The 27,039-nt window shown below is 42.3% G+C and overlaps 1 protein-coding gene across 1 annotated transcript in view; it reads left to right on the top strand.

Annotated features, from left to right (window-relative positions):
- Positions 1 to 27,039, top strand: part of NUP210 (nucleoporin 210) — a 657,387-nt gene that overhangs the window by 347,422 nt on the left and 282,926 nt on the right. The window contains exons 19-23 of the mRNA XM_063426963.1: positions 968 to 1,072; positions 3,379 to 3,480; positions 5,262 to 5,394; positions 5,881 to 6,004; positions 14,974 to 15,109. Of these exons, the coding sequence (XP_063283033.1) occupies positions 968 to 1,072; positions 3,379 to 3,480; positions 5,262 to 5,394; positions 5,881 to 6,004; positions 14,974 to 15,109 (600 nt within the window). The remainder of the gene's footprint in view (positions 1 to 967; positions 1,073 to 3,378; positions 3,481 to 5,261; positions 5,395 to 5,880; positions 6,005 to 14,973; positions 15,110 to 27,039) is intronic.

Below are 27,039 nucleotides of genomic sequence, written 5' to 3'. Positions count from 1 at the left end.
GCTGGCAGCGAGCGCTTACCTCTCCTGTCAGCTCCCTTCTCCTCCGCGCCGGTCCTTTCAGCACCTCTGTCAGCTACCAGTGTAAGTCTTGCGAGAGCCGCGGGGTCATAGTGCGGCTCTCGCGAGACTTACAGTGTGAGCTGACAGAGGAGCTGCACGGACTGGTGCGGAGGAAAAGGGAGCTGACAGGAGCTGCAGGAGAGGTAAGTGCTCTCTGGCAGCCTCCCTCCCCCCACTGAACTGCCAATGCCACTGGACCACCAGGGAGTGAGAGCCCCCCTCCCTGCCGTGTATCAAGCAGGGAGGGGGGACGAAAAAAATAATAATAATAAAATAGAATATTAAAAATAATAAAAAAAATAATATAACAAAAAAATACAATTATTATAATTAAAAAATAATAATAAAAATGCCCACCCCCCACCAAGGCTCTGCATCACACTCTGCATCACACACACACTGCACTCACACACACACACTGCACTCATATAAACACACTGCACTCACACATACACACACACACACTGCATTCACACACTGCACTCATATACACACTGCACTCATACACACACACTGCATTCATACACACACACTGCATTCATTATATACACACACTGTAAATAAAAATTCAATTAATATAATTTTTTTTTAGGATCTAATTTTATTTAGAAATTTACCAGTAGCTGCTGCATTACCCACCCTAGTCTTATACTCGAGTCAATAAGTTTTCCCAGTTTTTTGGGGTAAAATTAGGGGCCTCGACTTATATCCGGGTCGGCTTATACTCAAGTATATACAGTATTGAAATTGGGGTGGTCAACATGGAAGCAAATATAATTAACGGGTGCATGGTTGATAAGCCCATATTGAAAATGTGCACCACATTTCAGATCACAACTCTAATACATTTTACATTGTGTTTTATTTATTCATTCATTTATTCTAATTCTTATTTTTTGGTTTTCAGCACAGCACACTGGCACATGTTACCACCAGTCTTGAACTTTTACTTGTGGAAGATATTCAAGTAAATACACATACTATTTGTATTTATAACCATCCTCTTGTGACGGTAAGAGACAATACTATTTAAATTATGTATACAGGAACATCCCATATGTATTGGTATTATTATTTTAATTTGCATCACATGTAAGCATTTCTGGCACAGTCTGATGAAATTTGGAAAGTTTCATGATTCATTGAAAGCTGTCTATCACATGAATTCACATGGATTTGTGAGATGACACAACATGCATTAAAACACAACTGCATCTTATAAACTTGGTAATGCAAATTTCTCAGTGTGATAACCTTTTTTCACAGTTCACTTTGAAATAATTATAAGAAATAAGAGAGGCTAACACTATTTAACCATCTCTTATGTGTTATATGACATAGTGTATTAAAATGTATTAAAATGCCACAAAAAATAAATAAATACATAAAAATGTATATACACTGCTCAAAAAAATTAAGGAAACACTTAAACAACACAATGTAACTCCAAGTCAATCACACTTCTGTGGAATCAAACTGTCCACTGAGTGACAATCAATTTCACATGCTGTTGTGCAAATGGGATAGACAACAGGTGGAAACTATAGACAATTAGCAAGACACCCCCAATAAAGGAATGGTTCTACAGGTGGTGACCAGAGACCACTCAGTTCCTATGCTTTCTGGCAGATATTTTGGTCTATTTTGAATGCTGGCGGTTCATTCACTCCAGTGGTAGCATGAGACAGAGTCTACAACCCACACAAGTGGCTCAGGTAGTGCAGCTCATCCAGGATGGCACATCAATGCGAGCTATGGCAAGAAGGTTTGCTGTGTCTGTCAGCGTAGTGTCCAGAGCATGGAGGCGCTACCAGGAGACAGGCCAGTATATCAGGAGACGTGGAGGAGGCCATAGGAGGGCAACAACCCAGCAGCAGAACCGTTACCTCCGCCTTTGTGCAAGGAGAAACAGGAGGAGCACTGCCAGAGCCCTGCAAAATGACCTCCAGCAGGCCACAAATGTGCATGTGTCTGCTCAAATGGTCAGAAACAGACTCCATGAGGGTGGTATGAGGGTCCATTTGGCATTTACCAGAGAACACCACGATTGGCAAATTCGCCACTGGCGCCCTGTGCTCTTCACAGATGAAAGCGGGCTCACACTGAGCACATGTGACAGATGTGACAGAGTCTGGAGACACTGTGGAGAACGTTCTGCTTCCTGCAATATCCTCCAGCATGACCCGTTTGGCAGTAGGTCAGTAATGGTGTGGGGTGGCATTTCTTTGGGGGGGCCGCACAGCCCTCCTTGTGCTCTCCAGAGGTAGCCTGACTGCCATTAGGTACCGAGATGAGATCCTTAGACCCCTTGTGAGACCATATGCTGGTGCGGTTGGCCCTGGGTTCCTCCTAATGAAAGACAATGCTAGACCTCATGTGGCTGGAGGGTGTCAGCAGTTCCTGCAAGACAAAGGCATTGATGCTATGGACTGGCCCGCCCGTTCCCCAGACCTGAATCCAATTGAGCACATCTGGGAAATGTCTTGTTCCATCCACCAATGTCACATTGCACCACAGACTGTCCAGGTGTTGGCAGATGCTTTAGTCCAGGTCTGGGAGGCTTGGTGGGGGGGTGGGCATTTTTATTATTATTTTTTAAATTATTATTTTAATATTATTTTTTGTTTTATTAGTAATTTTTTATTATTATTTTTTATTTTATTATTATTATTGTAATATTATTTTATTATTTATATTTTTTTTTTCCGCCCCCCCCCCCCCCTCCCTGCTTGATACATGGCAGGGTGGGGGGCTCACTCCCTGGTGGTCCAGTGGATGGGCTGTGTAGGAGGGGGCTGGCAGGAAGCTCTTACTTACCTCTCCTGCAGCTCCTGTCAGCCCCCTCTGCAAGTCCCAGTGTAAGTCTCACGAGAGCCTTGGGGTCAGAGCGTTGCCATGGGTTACCGTGGCAACGCTCCGCGCGGCCGCAAGACTTACACTGGGACTTGCAGAGGGAGCTGACAGGAGCTGCAGGAGAGGTAAGTAAGAGCTTCCTGCCAGCCCCCTCCTACACAGCCCCATTGTCTGTATTATGGCAATGTAAAATGCCATAATACAGACAATGACTCGATTATAAGTCGAGTTGGGGTTTTTCAGTACAAAAAATGTTCCAAAAAACTTGACTTATACTCGAGTATATACGGTACCTTAATATAAAGTAGTATGTACTGTCTTATGACAACTTTAAATAACCTTTTTTTTGCATTTTTCATTATTTATTCTATATTAATCAACACAATTTGTATATACCTTCCAATTAATTGTCATTTTACTCTAGTTGATACTGTTATTTATTTGCTTTAAAATTCATCTATACAGGCCACATTCACCATTAGTAAAGGCTCTGGGTACTTTTACATCAACAGCAGTGTATCCAACATCGCAGGAACTGCATTTCAGGACAAAAAAAGGACAGTAGTGGTGAGTACTCTGTTAAAAGATACTATGTTGGGAAATACCTATTTTAATGCGTTTTATAAATATGTAATGTAAAAATAAATACTTAAACATCCCCTGCAGATATACTGTTTGCCTTCAGCAAGTAGGCATCTCTCTCATCAGGACGAGATGTTCTATTTTATTTTCTTCCCCTTTATTTTGTATTTTTTTATCCCATAAACTCCAATTAAAATTATTGGAACTAGCCTGTAAACTGATAGCTGCCAGATTGTGACTGCTATCAGTTTTCTATGTTTAGTGGACCTGCCTATGTAGAGTGCACAGCAGTGCCTCAGCCTGCTTCTCAAACGCTCTTTCAGGAGGAAAGAGAACTCTGCCCAAGTGGAACATCACCTACAGACATTGTGAAAAAAAAAAAAAAAAAACTGATATTGTGCAGATATAACTCACTCAAAGTGTCTCATTGAGAGCTATTTCAATAAGTCTCATAGCTGATGCTCTATCTGTTTTGCAGTTATGCAAAGCTGTGATGGTGCTTAGTCACTATTTAATCTGTGTAAAGGACCACTATAGGCAACCAGACCACTTAATTGAGCTGAAGTGGTCTGGGTGCCAGGTCCATCTAGGGTTAACCCTGCAGAGAAACTGCTATGTTTACATTAGGGTTAATCCAGCCTTTAGTGGCTGCCTTTAGTGGCGCTTCTCACTGTGATTTTCACAGTGAGAAGACGCTGTCGTCCATAGGGAAGCATTGAGCATTGAGGATTTGAGATCCTCTATACTCCAGCTGAGTATATCCATGCAGAATCTCTCGAAATTTAAGTGTAGCAGAAGGTGTAGTGATTATAACTCCAATCCCCCAAACATGAGCCACAACTTCATGAAGAGGTAAAACCATCTGTTTAATGGAGGCCACAGCTTGGCCTTTTATGCAAGACCCCAAGCAAGCTATACTCCCAAATGGACCTTGTTGGGGACAGGGACACAATTACAATAGCCAATCAGCATACAGTTATAATGTAAAACACCCCCACACAAACAGTCTAATATTTCCTTTCTATCCTGGAGATAATTGGGTTAAGTGGCTGTTGTAAACTCAATTATCTCCAGGTACAGAAAATAATGCACTGTACATAAAATTCACCAAAAACCTTTAACATACATTAAGTCATATTTTGCATAACCAAACCCCCATAGTCTACATATCTCCAGATAACTTGGATCTGAGCACCCAATATATCCAAAAAGTGCTCAGATCCCATGAACAAAGTCAAATCGCCATGGGGTTGAAGGATTTGACCGACCGCTCTGAATAAGTCTGTCCAGAAATAGTTCCATGATTTGAACTGTAGTGATCAGTCTAGTTTGTGAGTTTTCATCCGGACAGAAATCCATGAAACCATCAAAAATGTGAATGAATCTTCTGGCTCATACTGTAGTAATGTGGAGACTTGCTAAACTATAGTATCCATAACTATCCAACTGGCCACCTAATCCAGTTTCCACTTTTAAACAGTTTAGAGAAAAATGCACTGTGAAAAACCCTGTATGTTTAAAGAGCTGTGGTTAGAGTCTTAGGCTTAACTGTCTCCTTTCTCCCAGCTGTTAGACCCCCTGATGCCTTCAGAGGATACCTAAGCTCCAAAAAGGCACATTAGAAGTGCTGTAAATTGGCAAAACAGGTGCCTGTAGGCAGGTACCTATTCCTTTTAATGGGAAATCTGACCCTGACAAGACTGTGCATGTAGCGTTACAAATTAAAATCAGAACTGACTATTAACTTTTACATTTGTTTGGTCTAGGTATTTCCTTTACATTCAGGCACAGTAACAGTCATGGTCTATGACCTCTGTCTTGCATTACCCGAGCCTGTTAAAGTTAATGTACATGTGTCTGATATTTTCCACGTGGATGTGACAGTTGTTGACAAGGTAGGTGCATTTGTAATGGTCTAGTATGAATACTAATACAAAAGTGGTGCTGTTTCTTTAGAGTAACATGAATAATACGAATCATGTACGCATGAAAGAAAGAAAGAAAAAAAGAAAGAAAAAAGTTTTTTTTATTTTTCATGTACGCATGAAAGAAAGAAAAAACTTTTTTTTTTTGTTTTTTTTTTTTTTTAATTAGTCAGCAAGGTTGCTATCACTGTGATTGTAAGTTGACATGTTCAGGGTTATTCACTAAATACCAGATTTTGCCTGAATTAATAAAATCTGGTTAAAATGGCCCAATTCCTACTGGAATAGCGGTTCTAATATTCACTAAATGTAATCATATTCATGTTATTCAGTTACATTTCTTGCATAACCATTTTTTTTGTATTATTTTTTTTTATATAAATTATTACTGTTAATTTACCTTGACTGTCTATTGGATTTTTTTTTATTTATTTATTTTTTTAAATATTTTTTTAGGTAGAAATTGGAAAAAACATAAAAGCCTATGTTAGGGTCCTGGATTCAGCCAGAAAGCCCTTTATGGTTCAATATTTAGCATATATGAATTTGGAACTGACATCTTCATCTCATGTAGTGTCCATTAAGTGAGTATTTTATTATGGTGTGATCACCTTATGTTTATTACGTATATTTTTGAATCCTAAAACTTTTGCTCTTAAATGTTAATTCCATTTATTTTTATGCATACTTTATTTTGTTAGGGGTTAGCATGTACAAATAAAACAAAATACAGGAAAGTATACCGTAAGGAATATTTATATAAAGCAAAAAATATATAATGCATACTATAGTGCCCTGAGGGTGCCCCTACCCTCAGGGTCCCCCTCCCGCCCGGCTTTGGGGAGAGGAAAGGGTTCAAACTTACCTTTATTCCAGCGCCGGGCGGGGAGCTCTCCTCCTCCTCTGTGAATGTTTACATGGTGTGTTCAATAAAAAACATGGCAACATTTCATTCTTTGTGTGTTATTACTTTAAGCAGACTGTGATTGTCTATTGTTGTGACTTAGATGATGATCAGATCACCACTTGTATGACCACATTTTATGACCAATTTGTACATATATATGTATGCATATATGTATGTGTATGTATGTATGTATATATTGTGATCCTTGTCTGCAGTTAGCACGGTCCTTTTGGGTACAAACATGCACAGTATTTAAAAGTAACTTAATTCCAAGCACTTTATTGTTGAGCTTCACTACAGAGACAGCAGCAAATGAAAAAAAAAAAAAAAAACAATAATGTAACAAATCCCTATAAACAAAAACCTAGCTCGTCTGAGAACTAACTAACATAAGATTCCCTATCTCTCAGGTGTTAAACCATAACAAAAATTAATATTGGTTTCACCAAACTACTGTCTGTCAGCTCTCTACACTCCAGTGTCTAGCCAGCCTTCTGCTTTCAGCCCTTCAAGAGAGAAACAAACAAACATTCTCCCCTACCTGCCTAGCAGGGAGGGGTTTATTCCCACTGCTGCAGCTGATTACCTACAGCTAAGCAGTGGGTTGGAGACAGTCCAAAATCCCTGGCCTGGATCTATGTCCCCCAAGAAAACTGCTAAACTGCGGAGTGGAGCACTGGCCCACCCTGCTCTCCAAATGCTCCACCCCAGGGGCCAATAACTAAATATTAATTTTGGTTATATACACACAGAAACACACACTACCCCTGGGGTTAAAAATCATATGCCTCTCTGAACAATTCTGTCAAAATATAAACTCCCCCACAGACCACCCCATTCACCTTATCACAATATATATATATATATATATATATATATATATATATATATATATATATATATATATATATATATAGTTGTCACAGATCTTGCAGTAAGGCGGTGGGCCTTCTAGGGTATATAAAGTCCAGGACACAGTCAGCTCGGTTCTCCTTTTTTTATTCAATAAGAAAACAGGTGCTTTAAATAATAACAAAAACAAACAAAATCCCTTGCTCTTACTTGAGCTCTTACTAGACAGGAAATTGCTATCTGCAATTGGGTGGCTTTCCCACTTACCAATTTTCCAAACAAAAAAAATGTCTTTGCAACAAACACAGTTGTCATTCGCTCTCCTAGCTGTCTTTTCCTCCCTCACTCTGCAGCAAGCTGCCCTCTTCATTTAAAGGCCTGTCTACTAATTGACTAGCTACAGGTGAGTGTCAATTAGTTAACTCTTAAGTCAGATCTAAAGTGCGGTTTGTTACACAGCAACTAATGCTGTTGGAGCATTGGCCCACCCTACTCTCCAAATACTCCGCCCCAGGGACCCATACCATGTTTTGCAGAACCTCAGCAATGTAGATTGCAAACACTAACATCTCCCTGGGGCATTTAACTGAAAAATCTCAGGTTGCAGTTTAGCAAATCCGGCCTGATGTATCTTCCATCAACCACAATGCCACTTTTACGCTCACAATATATATATATATATATATATATATATATATATATATATATATATATATATATATATATACATACTGCTCAAAAAAAAAATAAAGGGAACACAAAAATAACACCTCATAGATCTGAATGAATTAAATATTTTTCTGAAATACTTTGTTCTTTGCATAGTCGAATGTGCTGACAACACAATCACACAAAAAAAATAAAAAAAATGGAAATCAGTTTATTCAACCCATGGAGGTCTGGATTTGGAGTCACTCAAAATTAAAGTGGAAAAACACACTACAGGCTGATCCAACTTTGATGTAATGTCCTTAAAACAAGTCAAAATGAGGCTCCGTAGTGTGTGTGGCCTCCACGTGCCTGTATGACCTCCCTACAACGTCTGTGCATGCTCCTCATGAGGTGGTGGATAGTCTCCTGCGGGATCTCCTTCCAGACCTGGACTAAAGCATCTGCCAACTCCTGGACAGTCTGTGGTGCAATGTGTCGTTGGTGAATGGAGTGAGACCTGATGTCCCAGATGTGCTCAACTGGATTCAGGTCTGGGGAATGGGCGGGTCAGTCCATAGCATCAATTCCTTCGTCTTGCAGGAACTGCTGACACACTCCAGCCACATGAGGTCTAGCATTGTCTTGCATTAGGAGGAACCCAGGGACAACCACACCAGCATATGGTCTCACAAGGGGTCTGAGGATCTCATCTCGGTACCTATTGGCAGTCAGGCTACCTCTAGCGAGCACATGGAGGGCTGTGCCGCCCCCCAAAGAAATGCCACCCCACACCATTACTGACCCACTGTCAAACCGGTCATGCTGGAGGATGTTGCAGGCAGCAAAACATTCTCCACGGTGTCTCCAGACTCTGTCACGTCTATCACATGTGCTCAGTGTGAATCTGCTTTCATCTGTGAAGAGCACAGGGTGCCAGTGGCAAATTTGCCAGTCTTGGTGTTCTCTGGAAAATGCTGAACACCCTGCATGGTGTTGGGCTGTAAGCACAACCCCCACCTGTGGACGTCAGAACCTCATACCACACTCATGGAGTCTGTTTCTTGCTGTTTGAGCAGGCACATGCACATTTGTGGCCTGCTGAAGTTCATTTTGCAGAGCTCTGGCAGTGCTCCTTCTGTTCCTCCTTGCACAAAGGCGGAAGTAGTGGTCCTGCTGATGGGTTGTTTCCCTCATACGGCCTCCTCCACGTCTCCTGATGTACAGGCCTGTCTCCTGGTAGCGCCTCCATGCTCTGGACACTACGCTGACAGACACAGCAAGCCTTCTTGCCATAGCTCGTATTGATGTGCCATCCTGGATGAGCTGCACTACCTGAGCCACTTGTGTGGGTTGTAGACTCTGTCTCATGCTACCACTAGAGTAAAAGCACCGCCAGCATTCAAAAGTGACCAAAACATCAGCCAGGAAGCATAGGAACTGAGAAGTGGTCTGTGGTGACCTGCAGAACCACTCCTTTATTGGGGATATCTTGCTAATTGCCTATAATTCCCACCTGTTGTCTATCCCATTTGCACAACAGCATGTGAAATTGATTGTCACTCAGTGTTGCTTCCTAAGTGTACAGTTTGATTTCACAGAAGTGTGATTGACTTGGAGTTACATTGTGTTGTTTGAGTGTTCCCTTTATTATTTTGAGCTATATATATATATATATATATATATATATATATATATACACACACACACACACACACACGTTCTATGGATTAAAACCCTTTTCATTGGTTTTTTTTTACAAGTCCTTGAGTGCTGGCTTCATTTGGCTATATATATATATATATATATATATATATATATATATATATATATATGATCCAAGTGCCCCGCACTCAATTTAACCGGACTTGTTCGGTGCCTCGGTGCAACAGCTCCAGCCACTCCATATATTCCCGAAAGAGTGCACTCAAAGGACTTGTATAAATTTTTAAATAAGTGCTTTAATTCAGCAAATATGTACCAAGTATACAGATCAAGTCGACGTTTCAGTCCAAACGGACTTTTATCAAGATATATAATGTCCCTTTGTGTCCTTGCACACACACTTTAATGCAGTGATGTCTGGTGCACTTTAGCCAATGCCATTAATTGATATTCAAATATTTAGAAAAAGGCTTGCACTCACGGTCTTTGTTTCTTTAAAACAATTCCTTTTATTTCATTCCTCTTAAAATATGATCGACGTTTCAGCCAGCGTCTGTGGCTTTCATCAAGATCTTTACAGCTCAAATTCACATTACAAATGACATGCTTATATAGCTAGTCAAATTAATAATTCAATCAATAAAACACTCACCACCTGTATGGCTGTCTCTCCTCCTCTGCGTCTTTCAGCTACAACTACGCATGCGCCAGTATACCGCTACCCGGAAGTAGCGTGCTGCCGTACCCGTTGCTATGGTTACCCGATACTTTATCTGGCTCCATAGCAACGTAGCAAACAACTTCTCCTCCCTATATGCCAATCGTTCAGCCATACAGAACTAACATACAAATCCATACACAAAATTAAAACATTAAAACTCAATACTCCTGTTATCAAATTCAGGTTCTTCTTCTAAAGAGCTTCTTATTACTTAACTCAACTCACAATGGTCCATATGCAGTATGCAACATTACAAACAGTTCCGGAAAGACTATTCTACCATGCTCTCCTTAATCATATTTAAAGTGACATATCCACTCCCTATACTCAGATCATATTGTATGTGTTGTATTATAAAGTGACTTGGTGTTGTTATATACATTAAAGTGCAATAAAATGCATTTGCTTAAAGTGATAGATGTGCTTTTATGTACATTAAAGTGCTAAAGAGTGCTACGTGATTCTTATCATATTTGCATTAATATGCTAAAGAAATTATCTTTGCTTAAAGTGATACACCTGCTTTTATGTACATTAAAGTGCTAAAGCGTGCTTCACATCGTATTTACATTAATATAATAGACCTATTGTCTTTTCTTAAAGTGATACGTTTGCTGTATTGTACATTAAAGTGCTTTCATAAAACAAAAATTATGTGTTTCTTTATTTATAGTGATATTTACATTTAACTTGACTCGCTACCTTATCATAATAGTCTCATCAATACTATTTAAAGTGAAACTATTACTTATTAATTAAAGTGCTTAACAGTGATGATTACATATCCGAATGTATGGAATGGTACGTCTCTATAGCTCTTACATATCCTACTTGGATTAAGCGGTTATTGCTATATGCTATACTTTTCCACATAGGTATATATATATATATATGCTAGTCATAATTCTCTAACTCTGGTATCATACCATAATGTTGAAACATATTAGATCCCAATAAATATATTAACTAGTAACAGTATTGCTGCTAAAAAAAATATTCATAACTCAACGAGGCCAGTTCATTCACTTAAAGTTACTCATATAAATTAATGATACGTTATAATTTCATTTAATCCTCTAGGTGCAACTGTGTCCAATTCTTGTATCCAAAATGTATCTCTTCTCAATAGTGTATTGCCTCTATCTCCTCCTCTTCTGGAACATGGTACCCAATCTATTGCTCCAATTTTTTAGCGTCGTCAAGGGGTGTTTGTGTTCTAAAAAAATGCTTCGCCACCGGTTTATCCGTATATCCATCTCTATACGCTGTCCTTATATTGGATCTATGACCCCTGATCCGGTCACATAGTTGTGTTTCAGTTTTTCCTATGTAGACCAAGCCACAAGGACATGATATTTTATAGACTACAAAGGTCGTTCTACATGTGATGGTGTATCATATATTATAGGTCTTATTTTTATGTGGATGGTTAAAGTTTCGTGCTGGGATCATGTGGCTGCACGTCACACACCCTAAACAGCGTACACTACCCCTCACTTGTGTTTTCTTTGGCTCAATATAGCTCTCTTCCGGGTCTGTCCTCATTAGTATATCCTTTAAATTTCTTCCATTTCTTCGATAATTTTGGCAGTTCTTTGAATTATTACGGTAAGCTATTATCACATGCTAACATGTTCCAATTTCTCTTCACAATGTTAGATATTGTCTGTGATTTGTTATGAAACGTCATAGGAAAAAACTAATTTGGGGCTTGTAGCGATGTCTTGTGGCGTGGTCGTATTTTTCTTTGCTTCCTCCAACGCTCTATTTAAGACTCTTTAACTATTTCAGCTTCATTTCCAATATTTGTTGCTGTTTTATTGTTTCTTTTGAGTTGTTTCTCATAACCCTGAGAAATTGAGCTCTAGGTATGGACTTTTTTCAAATTTGTTGGATGTGCACTAGTATAATGTAGTATAGTGTTCCTATCCGTAGGCTTGGAGTAGAGACTGTAAACAATTTTGTGATCTTCCACGGATAACTCATCCAAAAATTGTACTTTCTCTGTGCTCACATTGGCTGTCATCTGTATCGGTGTCGGTAGTTGGTTAATATATTCCACCATTTCTTGGGCCTGTATTCTGGTACCTCGTCATATTATCAAAATATCATCTATGAAGTGAAAATATTTTATAACATTTTGTTTAAACGGTTTCAATATATATTCTGTTTCAAAGATGTACATGTACGCGTTTGCATACATTGGCGCCATAGCTGCTCCCATGGATGTTCCCGATATATGCATGTACCACTGTTGTTCAAAACGAAAATAGTTGTTTTTGAACGCTACTTCCAGTAATTCCAGTGTGTATTCTATGGGAGGACCTTCATATTTTGATGAGGCACACAGGACTTGTCGCTTAGCCTCTATAACACCATCATGTGGGATGATGGTATAGAGGCTACTGACATCCATCGCAATAGCACTGGTAGTTCTTCCTCTATATATAGTTGTTCAAGAGTTGCTAGTAGTGAAGGGGTATCCTTAATACATGTATGTAAGTTTTGAACTGTATCTTTAAACATAGCATCCAGCCATGTTCCTATTGGTTGTAAAACTCCTCCTATGGCTGGACAGGGCGTCCCGGAGGGTCTGTTTGGCTTTTGTGTATTTTTGGTATTGTATGTATGATAGGCATCCTCGGATGTTTTTGTATCAAATATAGGTATAGATTCTGGTCTATATAATTAGCTCTTAACCCCATATTTAGGACTTCTTCTATTCTCGCTTGTATTTCCCTCGTAGGGTCATCCTTTAGTGGTCTATACGTGCTCTTGTCTTGTAGTTGTCTTTTTACTTCTACTGCATATTTCTAATAATCCATGATAACTATACCCCTGCCTTTATCCGCGGGGCATATTACGATAGATGTGTCCTGTGCCAAATTTTCTAGTAGTTGTCGTTGTTCTTTGCTTAAATTATTTCGTGTGTGGCATGGATGTTTAATTTCTTCTATTATTTCCGTTTGGACCGTAGACAAGAATGTTCTGATATTGGCCCTAATATTTGGTGGATCAAAATTGGACCTTGGTTTAAGTTGTATCTTAGCTTCTTTTTCATTTTGGTTTCTTTGTTGCTGTATTTGTGGCTTGTTAAAATAATCTTTAAGGCGTACATTTCTGCCAAAGTTGAACAGTTCCACATTCCATGTAAATGTATTGGGTCTAGCTGTGGGTACGAATGAGAGTCCTAATTTAAGGAACTCAATTTCCTTTTCATGTAAATTACGATGTGACAGATTAATTAAACACTGGCACTACTTTCTCAGTGGTGGTTTTCCACGAGCTACATATTTTCCCCTTGTGACCTCTCCTTGTCCTATGCCGTCTGCGCCTCTGCTTCTTGTCGTAGTTCCCATACAAGTCATTTCTAAAAAAAGTCTCATCGTCATTTTGTTGTTCTACATCTGATGCCGACTCTGCCAATGTAACATCAATTGTATAATTCTTCGGGCGTATGATTTTCTTGCAAGGTCTCCTATGATGCTCCCCACTTAGCCACTTATAAACCCGATGTTCCATGTAATCCCGTTGAACATACTCAAATTTTTGTTTTTTAAATCTGATGAGATCATTTTTTTATTTTAACAATTCTTCTCTTAATTTATCCAGCAATCTTATACCATCTGGTGTAGCTAATAGTATTGCATGTTCAGTCTCAACTTCTGTTATTTTGCGTGTGATATTTTCCAACTCCATTTTCACATCCTGTATTATGATCAACATGAGATCCAATGATGCTTTATTAAGGACTGATATCCAATCTTGGCATACTTTTGCTTTTGTCCTCCCTATCTAGGGGATATTCATAATACGAAACCCACGGGGGATCCTTTTAGCTTTTTAAGCGGAAACCCTCCACTTTACTCAAGAGGATGCACAGGCAATACTTTGGGTGCAATCCAGTACTGAATTACCATATAGTGTAACCTGCAAAGATATATATATATATATATATATATCCAACTTTTAAAGTTACAGAGAAAACAGATTGATTTAGACTTGCACGTACTATTCCTTTCGGAATATAATGATGTGGAATCAATCAAATTGATTATCTTGAGTATCTGCCGGGGCCACATTAAAGAAGTAGTGCGTGCACGCTCCTAAAGTAATTCACACCAGACACAGGTTTCGGGTTAATGAAATACTTGAGGAAAGTTTATTCAGAGGGGCTGGCATGCCCCTTATAAAGCAAAATTACATCATATGCTTTGTCAGAGATAACATGAAATAATACATTGATAATTGGTTAGGTGTTAAGTGGTTCATTTATTGCTCTTCCTACCGGGTGTGATGTCACTGGTATCTTGGAGGTCTCCCCCAGATTCCAGCGCCATCTTGTTAGTAAGGGTGTTAGTCGATGTTAAAGGTAAACTCCCTAGCGGCCATTTTAGGTAAATCACATATAAAGTTGAATAATGCTGAGTAAATAGGCATTTTACTAACACAAATTGGTTTAATAGTTTTCTCCACAACGTGTATGTATGTATATATGTTAAATGCATTTATTTGTGTATTTATTTATTTTTATGCAGTTATTTATTTATTTATACATGTGGACTTTGTTTTCATTGATGAATGTTTAGGTTTTAAACTGAAATGTCTCCGTATAAAAAATAAGTTTTGTGCTTATGTTTCAAGAGTGCTGGCCTAAACCATGATATGCTCATCAATTTTACAACTATCTGTCAACCCATGTCAATTATTTAAAGTTGTTTGAGATTTTATCGCCTAAATCCTTGTATGATATCCTCTAGAGCTCTGTCACAGAAAGCTGATAATTACACTATCGTGTTTGATGTCCACGGCGAAGCCATTGGCCAGACCAGCCTCACTGCTACAGCTACTGACAAGGATGGTCACATCATTGAGTCAAGACCACGGTTATTGGAGGTATAACATGTACTTAGTATGTAATAAAAATGGCCTACATATGTAGTGTGTGTCATGCAAAGATAAATTACGAGGAACGGTTGTGAAAACCCTTACAAAAACCTACCTACAAATACACAGGTACTTAAGATCTTAAGATATATATATATATATATATATATATATATATATATATATATATATATATATATATATATAATGTTTTTGTAAGGGTTTTTGAAAGTTATAATTTTAATACTTAGCACAACAACTTGCTGTATCAAAACAGACCTTATTATATGCTTGATGCCAGACATTCTACTAGCTATGCTCTTACAGAACACATACATTAATAAATATGCAGATGCTAAATCCATTGACAGAGGCAACTGATAGTTTAACAGTATGTTGTAAAGTTAAATGTATCTCTTACCCGTGTTGCTTTATTGTATAAGCTATTATAACCTAATATAAGCTTTCCAAATTTGTCAATACTGTTAAAAACATTTCTATTCATTTATAAATAAAATTAAAAAAAAAATCCCATAAACTAATAATTAGCAAATTTTACAACATGACAGGAGGCTTCGTATTTTGCATAATCTCTCTTTACTAGCTCCACACAACAGCAAAGAAACATATAGAAAAAAGAACCAATAACAAGAGAGTAGGATGTACATAAGACATAGTGACCTCATCACTTTCTCTTTCTGTGCTGCTCTATCAAGCAGACAGGTCAGAGTATTACTCTTCTCCATTACTTTATGTTTATATAGCCTTTGTTGAGGTTGTTTCTGTATTATTTTTAATACACTTTGCTGTTTGTTCTTGCTGTGCTTCTGTACTATGTGCAGCTGTGTTTTTTTTTTTGTTTGTTTTTTTCCCCCTATATTACTTGTATTTCTACCTTATTCTTGGTTTCTTGGTTGCAATTTAATTCAGGCCCTGTATTTAAATGTCCATTCAGATTGCAGCAACACAACGCGAAATAACACAAGAGTTCCCTTTTAAATCAAATCCTAGCTCGTCTGAGCACAAACTAACATTATTATTCCCTATCTACCAAGGGTTCTAAACTAACAAAAAAGTAGGTTTCACCAACCTTTTTCCATGTTAACTTTTCCTGCAGCCCAGTGCTCAGTCAACTTGACTGTAAACTTTTCCTGCAGCCCAGTGCTCAGTCACCTTTACTCTTGAATCTCGGCACTTCCAGTGCTCCAAGCCAGCCTGCTGCTTTCCAACTTTCTCACAGGAGGAGTCTCTCCTACCTGCTTTTAGGTAGGAAACCAGCAGCCCCCCTACCTGCCTAGCAGGGGAGGGATTGTATCCCCACTGCTGCCTCCAGCTGGGCAATAGTTTGGAGACAGCCTGGATACCTGTTCTGGACTTATGCCTCTCAAAAAAACGATAAGGAGTGGAGTGGAGCACTGCCCCACCCTGCTCTCCAAATGCTCCACCCCAGGTGCCCATAACTAATCAGTTTTTTTGTTTTTTTTTTTGGTTGCACACAACACATACCAGGTGTTAAATGGCATATGCCTTTCTATAAATCTAGGTGAAATATAGATTCCTTCACAGATATCACCCTGCACTTGCATAGGGAGGGCCTTCCATGTCACTCCCATTCTATCTTATGCTTTAGTTGCCACCGAGAGGCCAACACCCCGCCACAATGTTTCAGGGGCCTCAAAATCTCCTTGGGCCAACTCATAGTTAGAGCCTCTCACGCTGCTTGCTAATTAGTAGGGATTTATCGGTCACGTTATGTTAGCTAAATTCTTCGCCGCTTGGCATCTAGCTAGCCTGCCAGTATCCGGTCCCTTTGTCTCACTTATAATGATTATGTTCCATATATATTGTCTGTCATGTATCAAGTTCCGGTGGAACTGGTGGCTCTAGTTCGGGTTGGTTGTTACACGTTTTGTTCTCTTTATTCCAGGCTCTTGCTAAATCTATGTGTCCGAAAAGAGTTTCTCTAAAGCCTCACCACACTGGCATCAGCATCACATTATTGGTTACACTTTTACAAGGCCATCCCTCATGGCATTTGGTTAAAATTTATCAGCAAAGGCTGATTCAGGGGTTCATATGGGTTTTGTACATTTTGACACTGGGACACTAGAATGCAATTATTTGCAACCGCTTTAACAGGATGAGGGTTAATGTGTACAGTTGTGAGGACAGAATAGTTTGAGGGTTGTGGGGTGGTTTTGGTTCTCCTCCTTTTTACATTGGGGAAAACCAACCCCATATGGGGGCCACGGGAAACACTTTGTTTAAACCCAGACCAATCATAGACTTATCCACTATCCCCAGTCATCATTCCCTCACACCCTCTGACAAACTTTCCTTGCTATATGCCGCTATCATCTATGCCATTTGGGCCATCCTGGTGACTGGTACAGGCACTTGGCTCTAAAACTGACATTGTCTATGTTTTAACTTCCCATTCACCCTTCACTATGGCATCTACACTGCATTTAAGTGACTGGGGCTTTAATTTTTCCACGCCTTACTTTTAGCTCCAAGAGCGGCCCCTCATAGTGTGTGTTGGTTATGGCTTAATATGTACTGATGTCAGTCTGTTGTTTCTACCCGTACAATTCCCCATGGTTGAGAACAAGGCACCCCCCCTAGCTGTCTTACACCCATGTTGGCTTTTGAGTCCCTGGCTACCCCAGTCTCTCCTCACAAGGCCTTAGGTCTTGATAACGGCACACAATTTGGGGATCCTACTTAACTCAATCCACATGCCAGCTGGCCTTTCCCAGGACATGGATTGAACTCTACTGGCAACCGACCCGGCTCCTCCTCTACTTCGGCCTAATTTGAATGATGTCCGATCATGACAGCTGCCATTGCCTGGGGACCTATATGGTCCGGTCACTCTGTCGGATGTTATTCACTTACACCCAGCATTGTGCATATGGGCCGATCTTCGTCTCTGATCATCAGGAGATGGTTGAGGGAACTCACATGGGTTGCCACTTGCAAATCTTATCACATGTATTCATGTACCGTTTTTTCCGAACATCTCTGCTGACCACTTCTGTGGGTTTCGGTTCAGGCTTTTGGCCAAACACTGCCCACCTCTACCAGGCTAGCTAACCTGCACCGCCATTCCGAGACGTGCTCATGGAATAAATGTATGGTTTACCCTTGCACGTTCCGTGTCTCACCTTGCACTTTCAGTCAACACTAGGTAATTATACGATGGGGTGTTCACATATTTTTCACTATGGCTATAGTTGTGTTATAAGTTCTTGTCATGTTTGCTATGGAATCTATTTTGGGGTTTACTTTTTTTTGCCTCCTTTACTTAAATTATCATTTAACACAATTAAATGGTACCTTATGGATATCCAACTTCACATGCTCCTACAACACCCCAACAATACAGGATTCCTTTTCATCTTATCTGATAAACTCCTACTGAAAGGGATTCAAATCCAAGACACACATACCATCTCAAAGGCTACCCATCCACACGGCATATTCATTCACTATCCAACTTAGTAGATTCAGCTCATGTTCAGCGCATGACCATACGACAATCAAACGGCCATACATCTAACATGCTATGGGTTCTTACGTCCCATGCATTTACCACTCAGAATATAATTACCACTGAATACCTGGGAACGACTGATATCCAGACACCTTAGACCAGTGGTAGTCAACCTTTTTCTACTTACCGTCCACTAATGCGTCTTTTTGGTTGAAAAAAATTTCCTTACCGCCACCAGTTTTCGCGCAAGTGCAGAATATTTTTTTTTTTTAGAAAGGAGGGTGTTTAAAAAAAAAAAAAAAAAAAAAAAAATGTACGTACATTTCTTTTTATTTCTACTTAACCCCTTCAGGACCGGACTGTTTTTGCGATGTTTGTACGTTAAGGACCAGAGCTATTTTAACACTTTTGTGGTGTTTGTGTTTAGCTGTAATTTTCCGCTCTCATTTACTGTTACGATACAAATTATATATTGTTTTTTTCAGGACAAAAAGGGCTTTCTTTACATACTATTATTTTTATCATGTCATATAATTTAATTTTAAAAAAATAGTAAAATATGGTGAAAAAAAACCAAAAAAACGTGTTTTTTGACTTCTACTTAAAAAATATTTTACTGATCTACAAAATCGAATGAAACAAACTGCTAAATAGATTAAACATTTTGTCCTTAGTTTAAAAACACCCAATGTTTACGTGTTTTTTTGCTTTTATTTGCAAGTTATAGGGCTATAAGTACAAGTAGGAAATTGCGGTTTCAAAATTTACATTTTTCAAATGTATCAATAGTGACATTGTAACACTGTTATGTCATAAATCTCCAAAAAACACCCCACATGTATATATTTTTCTTAAACTAGATAACCCAGGGTATTCGTCTAAGAATATTTTGATACTTTCTATGCAGCCATTTTACCATAAACCTTTGTCAAACTTTGCATAAAGTAGTTTATTTTTTTTATTTTTTCACATAAATTGCAATTCAGGTATTAATTCACTTATTTTGTTAGGTGTCACTACCAAACAACACCCCAATATGTGTTCAGCAACATCTCTCGAGTACAGGGATACCCCCCATGTATAGGTGTTTTGGGTTGCTTGGGGGCTAAAAGGCCACATTTTGCAGGTGCGCATATCAGTTTCCCAGCTCGGAATTTTGACATGTAGTCAACCTGCATGCATGTCCTATTTGGGACATTTTTGAAGCCGGCCAATGTATTTTACCCCCATCAAACCATATATTTTTGAAAAGTAGACACCCTAGGGTATTTCACATGGTGGAATTTTTACACTTTCCATGCACTAATTCTACCACCAGGCTTTGTCAAACATTGAGTTAGTAATTTTTTTTCAGTTTATTTCACACACCTTGTACTTTAGGCATGAATTATCAGATCCTGTTATGTGTCACTGCCAAACAACACCCCAATATGTGTTCAGCAAGATCTCCTGAATACAGTGATACCACCCATGCATAGGCTTGTCGGGTTCTTTGGGGGCTAAAAGGCCACGTTTGGCAGGTGCGCTTATCAGTTTCCCAACTTGGAATTTTGACATGTAATCAACCTGCGCCCATGTCCCATTTGAGCCAATGTATTTTACCCCCATCAAACCATATATTTTTGAAAAGTAGACAACCCAGGGCATTTTAAATGGTGGTATTTTAACACTTTTCATGCACTGAATTCTACCACCAGCCTTTGTCAAACTTTTGGATAATCTTTTTTGTTTCTTTGTCACACACATTGTACTTTAGGCATGAATTAACAGATCCTGTTATGTGTCACTGCCAAACACTGCCCAATATGTTCAGCAACATCTCTTGAGTACAGTGATACCCCCCATGTATATGGTTGCCGGGTTGTTTGGGGGCCAAAAGGCAACAATCAGAACTTGTACATGTCAGTTTTTCAACTTGATATATAGGTATGCTTGGTCTATCTTCAGTTTGACATATTTTTGTACCCCCCAGTTAATGTTACCATCATGCCAATATGTATAGTATATATTTTTATAAAGTAGACATCAAATGTTATAGAGGATGGGGTGTTTTGACTTCTTTCCCCCAACCATTTTGCCCCCCAAAGAAAGTGTAGTGGTATTTTCTTTATTCTGGTTTTTATGCACACGTCATCTGGTTTTGGACAGCTGGTTATGTGTTACTGCCAGAAAACTTGTTAGGCGGGGGGCGTGGCCTGGACTCGGAACGAGATGGCAGCATAGTGAGTGAGCTCCGACCCGCCGGCGTAAAACACAGCCTTCAATCCGATCCCATCAGCATACATGGGACGCCACCGACGTACCGACACCCCCCAGACCCCGAGGGGCTCCCAATCCGGGCACACTCACGGCCCGATGGATGGATTTCTCCAAAGCTCGGCCGACATGTGCGAGGAGGCGAGCGGATCCAAGATGGCGCCGACGGAGCCGTCCTCCAGGGAACCTCGTGGCACTACACTGGAGCAGATCGGAGAGGAAATCAGATCTATGGCTGCTGCTATGGTCACAAAAGCTGACCTCCTAGTGCACACCACGTCCATCCAAGATGCACTACGGGCAGAGATAGCAGGTGTCCGGGCAGAGGTAAATGCACACACGGGCCAAATACAAAACCTAGAGCACTCCCAAGACACACAAGCCACGAGGCTACAGGCGACTGATATGGCCCTAGCACGCCAAGGGGAGCTACTATTACACATGAGGAGGACAATGGAAGACCTAGACAATAGAGGGAGGAGGTGTAACATTAGGGTCCGCGGGGTCCCTGAACCTGAAGGTGAGGAAAACCCTGAAACTACCCTAAATTACCTCTTCCATATGATTCTGGGAGAGGGCGCTCCGCTCACATTCAGATACGAACGAGTACACAGAGCACTACGCCCCAAGTTAGCAGACGGCACCCCAAGGGACATTATATGCTGCCTCAGCTCCTTCCGGGACAAAGATGCCATCATGCAGGCGGCCAGATCCCGCCGTACCTGGGACTATAGGGGCGCGCAAGTTTCCCTCTTTAATGACCTCTCGCCCATCACTCTAGAGGCCAGGCGAGCACTGAAACCTATAACAGCAGCCCTGCAGGAACGCAATATCCAATATAAGTGGGGCTACCCCTTTGCCTTACTGGCCCGTCACCGGAATGGCTGGGCCTCAGTCCGTTGGCCCGAGGAGATCCCGAGATTCCTGGAAGAAATGAACTTGCCGCATATCCCGACTCCTGACTGGGTCCTAGGCCCGCTAGGAGGGAGACCTCAACAGCACAGGGCACATAGGAGGCGAGATAGAGAACCACCGCAAGGCCCAGCACAACGCAGGCGCAACAACCCGGAGGCGCCGGAGTAAGGGGTATACCCACTACCCCCTGGATGTGTCCCCCTGACTCTCACTCCTGCCTGGGGACCCTCCGCGCTCCCTATCTTTCACGACACCTACTTAGACCACTTGCACCTTCCTATTGCTGAACCTGGGGACTTATCCGGCCTGGCAACGAGGAGGTACCAATTGGGTTATTTCTTCTACTGTGATCCGGGACCTGAGCATCCGTTTACCAAACGTTAAGTATATATATAGAATTTGGGAGGGGGGATAACGGGGGGCACATACTCTACGACACGGACAACATCCTGCGGGTTAATTTGTTCACAGCGATACAGCGAGATACTTGAATAGGTTTATTTGGGAACATACTTACCCTGGGGCATGTAACTACCCGCACGCTGCAACCCCCTTTTTTGTTTGGGACACATACGCTTTCACTGATTGCAGCCCTGGACTCCCCACTCCGCACCATCACCTATTCAGATGCTCAACGTGGACATACGGTACGGGGCAATGCCCCTCCATACAGGACACTGGATATACTCGGTCCCGTTTGCATACTTATTTGGTACTCCACCTATATGGCCACAGGGCCCGCATGACACTCAGGGACCAGATTACACCCGTAGCCCTACACATTGCCCCTCCATATGTTCCAACAGGCACTCACCGGATAGGTCGCACTGCCCCACCACACGTTACTCTCGCTCTACCACATGGGAACGGGGGGGGGGGATGGTACACATCATACCCCACGCTGGCTAGTGGACAACCAACCTACCACACACAGGGATGGGAGGGTCACGCTCTACCACTTCCACTGACATAGGTATGAGTGCGTGTCCTGGATAACCATGCAGGTGAATAAGGCCGAGACGTAGAAAAGTCACACTCAAGCCATGTTTCGGGGACACATGCTACCTCCCAGTAGCCTAGAGAGGGTTAGTTGGGAAATATATTGATGTTGTTATGTGTTATCGCTACAGCTATGTGTATACCATTGCAATAATCACATTACCCCCTGCATATATGTATACTACGTGTGTTGCAAATGCTTAACCATTGTTTTCTTTTGCTTAGCTGCCGTGGGGGCTATCCCCGGGTTGGGGGGGGCGGGGGACTGGGCCCCAGCTGGGGCAAGTCGGATGGGCTCTGACCACGGTTCCTTGGGTTATCTTGTTACCCTATTTATACGCAGTTATATTTCCATGTTTGGCATTTCATGTATAGTTTACGGATCACGCTCTACCACTTCCACTGACGTAGACAGGAATGCATGTCCTGGATATCTTTGTAGGTTAATAGGGCCGAGACTTAGAGGAGACACGCCCTAGCCATGCTTTAGAGACTCATGTCACCCCCCAGTAACCTAGAGAGGGTTAGCTAAGAATTATATTGATGTCGTTCTACGTGTTATCGCTACAGCTTTGTGTATACCATTGTACCAATCACATTATCCCATGCATATATGTATGATATGTGTGCTGCAAATGCCTAACCATTGTTTCCTCTTGCTTAGCTGCCGTGAGGGCTCTCCACGGGTTGGGGGAGGCGGGGGGACGGGACTCCTTCTGGAGAAGGTCGGATGGGCTCTGACTACTGTTTCTTGGGTTATTTTGTTACCCTATTTATATGTATTTATGTTTCCATGTTTGGCATTCCATGTATAGATTAAGGCACCAGGCTGTGAAGCCGGCAGAGAGGAGTTATCTGACCTTACACAGACACCACACTATTGCTTCTGGTCCACTACGGGCCGAGGTAGGGCCACTGACCCCCATTACGGGCCGCGCATAGGTCTGGGCGAGGGAGCTCCCCGTTGGCTCACCCCCTGGTCTGGTTACCTGGGTGATCCCGGGCATCTCTTCTCGTCGCACAGCTACTCCCTCCTCTTCTCGGAGGAGGACTGAGGTGAACACCTCTCTTACCCCACCTCTCGGGGTCACCTCTACTTGGGGACTCACTTAACCCCCCACTTTTTTAATCTATTCACTCTCTGCTCTCTATACTCTGTACCTTTACTTCGGCGTCCCTGTGTCACCCTCTCCTTGGCTCTAGGGACGCACCCCTCACGCTGGGAGGCTCGCCATACTCGCTATTTTACCCACCCTGACCTCACTAGACACCGACGACGTACATTGCCCCACGTCCCTACACGCCTACCGACTCAACGCAACATTCCCCACGGAGCGAGTACCCTGCATAACCGGGACTTACACACCGTTTAGCCTACTGCCCCCTTAATTGCACAATAGCCTGACCACCAGGGGCCAGCTAGATAGTGTACGGAGACATCTGGATAACTGGTATGGGAACTAATGCAGAAACCTCCGCGTGCCCTGGCCCAAAAAACGACAGGACACAGGCGTACCTCAGTGCTCCGCTTCGTGTTGTGACCCTCAACTGTTGAGGCCTTAACGTACCCGAACGCCGCACTCACCTGCTTCGGGAATTGAGGAAACAGCGGATCTCCATAGCAATGCTCCAGGAAACCCACTTCCTCGAAGGATCTGCACCTAAACTCCGAAACCGGCAATACCCCGACAACTTCTTCAACAACCACCCCACGGCCCGTAGAGCAGGAGTTGCCATTATCCTTGCAGCCGACCTGGACTTCCAAGAACTGGACAAAGTAACCGACAAACTGGGGAGGTTTCTCTTCCTAAAAGGCACGATAGCAGACAGAATTTACACCCTGGCTTCTATATATGTGCCCAACAAGAATCAGGCGCGTTTTATGCGCAGAACAATGAGCAAACTGAGCGAATTCTCGGAAGGTACGCTGGTTGTGGGGGGTGACCTTAACACTCCACTGGACCCTCAGATGGACACGTCGACGTAGTTCCTTACCAATATCTAGCATTCGTGCGATACGTAAGTCGATGAGTGATTTGGGACTGGTGGACTGTTGGAGAGCACTCAACCCAGATGTCAAGGACTACACCCACTACTCTGCGCTCCACAGTCGCTATTGCGCGGATCGATTACATCCTGCTTCAACAGGAAGGCTTGCCACGACTGAGGACGGCCGAGATCGGCCCCGCCACATGGTCAGACCACGGCCCGGTTACGGTGGAGCTGGACTCCCCGCTGTTCAAACCGGCACAGTGGACCTGGCCTCTGAATGAAACCTTACTCCAGGACCCTGCGGTGGAAACTGAGATCAAACAGGCCCTTGACCTTTACTTCCAGGAAAACGACGTGACGGATACCTCTCCAATCACACTCTGGGAGGCACACAAGAGTACCATACGTGGCATCCTTATAAAAATAGCCTCCCGCCGACGCAAGGCGACCATGCAGGAAATTACGGATGTATATAAAACCATCTCGAGGCTAGAACTTCAACATAAACAAACTCCACTAGCCTCGATTCGACAGGACCTGACGGAAGCCCGACGCCGCCTGAAGGAACTCCTTACGAAACGATACCACCGCTCGCTACAGCATTCCAAGAATTTCTTCTATATCCACGCCAACAAAGGCGGCAAATATCTCGCCCGCATCCTGAAAGGAGACACCCCTCGCACACGGATACATAAAATCCGTTTACAGTCCGGAAAACTGTCCCAATTCCCCGAGGACATAGCCAACGAATTCCGATGTTACTATGGCGCCCTCTACAACATCCCGGGCCCTGACAACACAACATCGGGACGCCAGCCCACCACGCTCATTCAAGACTACTTACACGACAACGTAGACAGACGAGTGTCTCCAGAAACGGCGAATATGCTGGATGAACCAATTAGCACTGAAGAAATGGCCGCAGCCCTGAAGACCACCAAAACAGGCAAAGCACCGGGCCCCGACGGATTTTCTGTAGGGTATTACAAGCTCTTCTCCTCAATCCTCCTGCCTCGGCTGACTACTGCTGTTAACACCGTCACGGATGGGAGACGCTTTGGAGCGGAGTCTCTGGCTGCTACTATCACGGTCCTCCTCAAACCGGGAAAAGACCCAGAGCAATGTGGCAGCTATCGACCCATATCCCTGCTGAATGTGGATACAAAACTGCTTACAAAGATCCTGGCCACTAGACTGCAACGGGTACTGCCGAGCCTGATCCACGCAGACCAGACGGGGTTTATCCCGGGGAGGAAGGCACGAGATAGTACGCTGCGCCTATTCTCCGTCCAGCACGGGAGACACGGGATAAAATCCTGCTTCTTTCCACGGACGCCGAAAAGGCTTTCGACTGTGTCAACTGGTCGTACATGATGGAAACCCTACGGGTCATGGGATTGGGACACAATATGATGGCGTGGATCACAGCCATATACGATAAACCGCATGCTGCCGTCCGAGTGAACGGGGCTCTAACTTCCAGCTTTGAAATTCGGAACGGGACTAGACAGGGATGCCCCCTGTCGCCGCTCCTATTTGCAATGACCCTGGAACCACTACTGCACGCGATCCGCCACCACCCGGACATCTCGGGATATACCTGGATGGGGACAGAACATAAGGTGGCCGCATATGCGGATGACCTTCTTTTTTTTCGACCGGAAGAATACGAGGAACTGGGAACTATCTTCCCATTTCGTTGGTGCACGGAGAGGATGAAATATCTTGGCATATGGATCACCACGAACCCCCAGGAGCTTTATCGCCATAATTTTGCCACTATCCTGCGAAGGGTTATCTCAGATTTGGATAAATGGGCGTACCCACACGTCACCTGGCACGGAAGAGTCGCAGTGCTAAAGATGAATATGCTCCCGAGACTTTTCTACCTGTTCCAAACAGTACCCCTGACGCCACCGAATAATTTCTTTTCCACCTTAAAATCCACAGTTATCCGTTATGTCTGGAGAGGGGAGAGATCTAGAATACGCTACGACACTCTCTGCCTACCCAGACTTAGAGGTGGCCTGGCACTCCCGGACTTCAAACGCTATCATCAAGCCTCCACTCTGCAACGAATTCTAGAGTGGCATGTAGCTGACTATCCAAAGCAATGGGTTACTCTGAACAATGGGGAATCACCTGCCACACTTAAAGCGGCAGTATGGCAAGGAGGAACAGGTAGTCGCACTGGAGAAGGAATAGAGACTCCGACGACACAGACTTTGAAGGCATGGGACTCGCTACGCAAAACTACGCACGTGTCCCCGATCCCTAGTCC

Source organism: Pelobates fuscus, chromosome 7 (assembly GCF_036172605.1).
Source record: "Pelobates fuscus isolate aPelFus1 chromosome 7, aPelFus1.pri, whole genome shotgun sequence".
NCBI classification, from domain to species: domain Eukaryota; kingdom Metazoa; phylum Chordata; class Amphibia; order Anura; family Pelobatidae; genus Pelobates; species Pelobates fuscus.
This window is presented reverse-complemented; position numbering and strand designations above follow the sequence as displayed.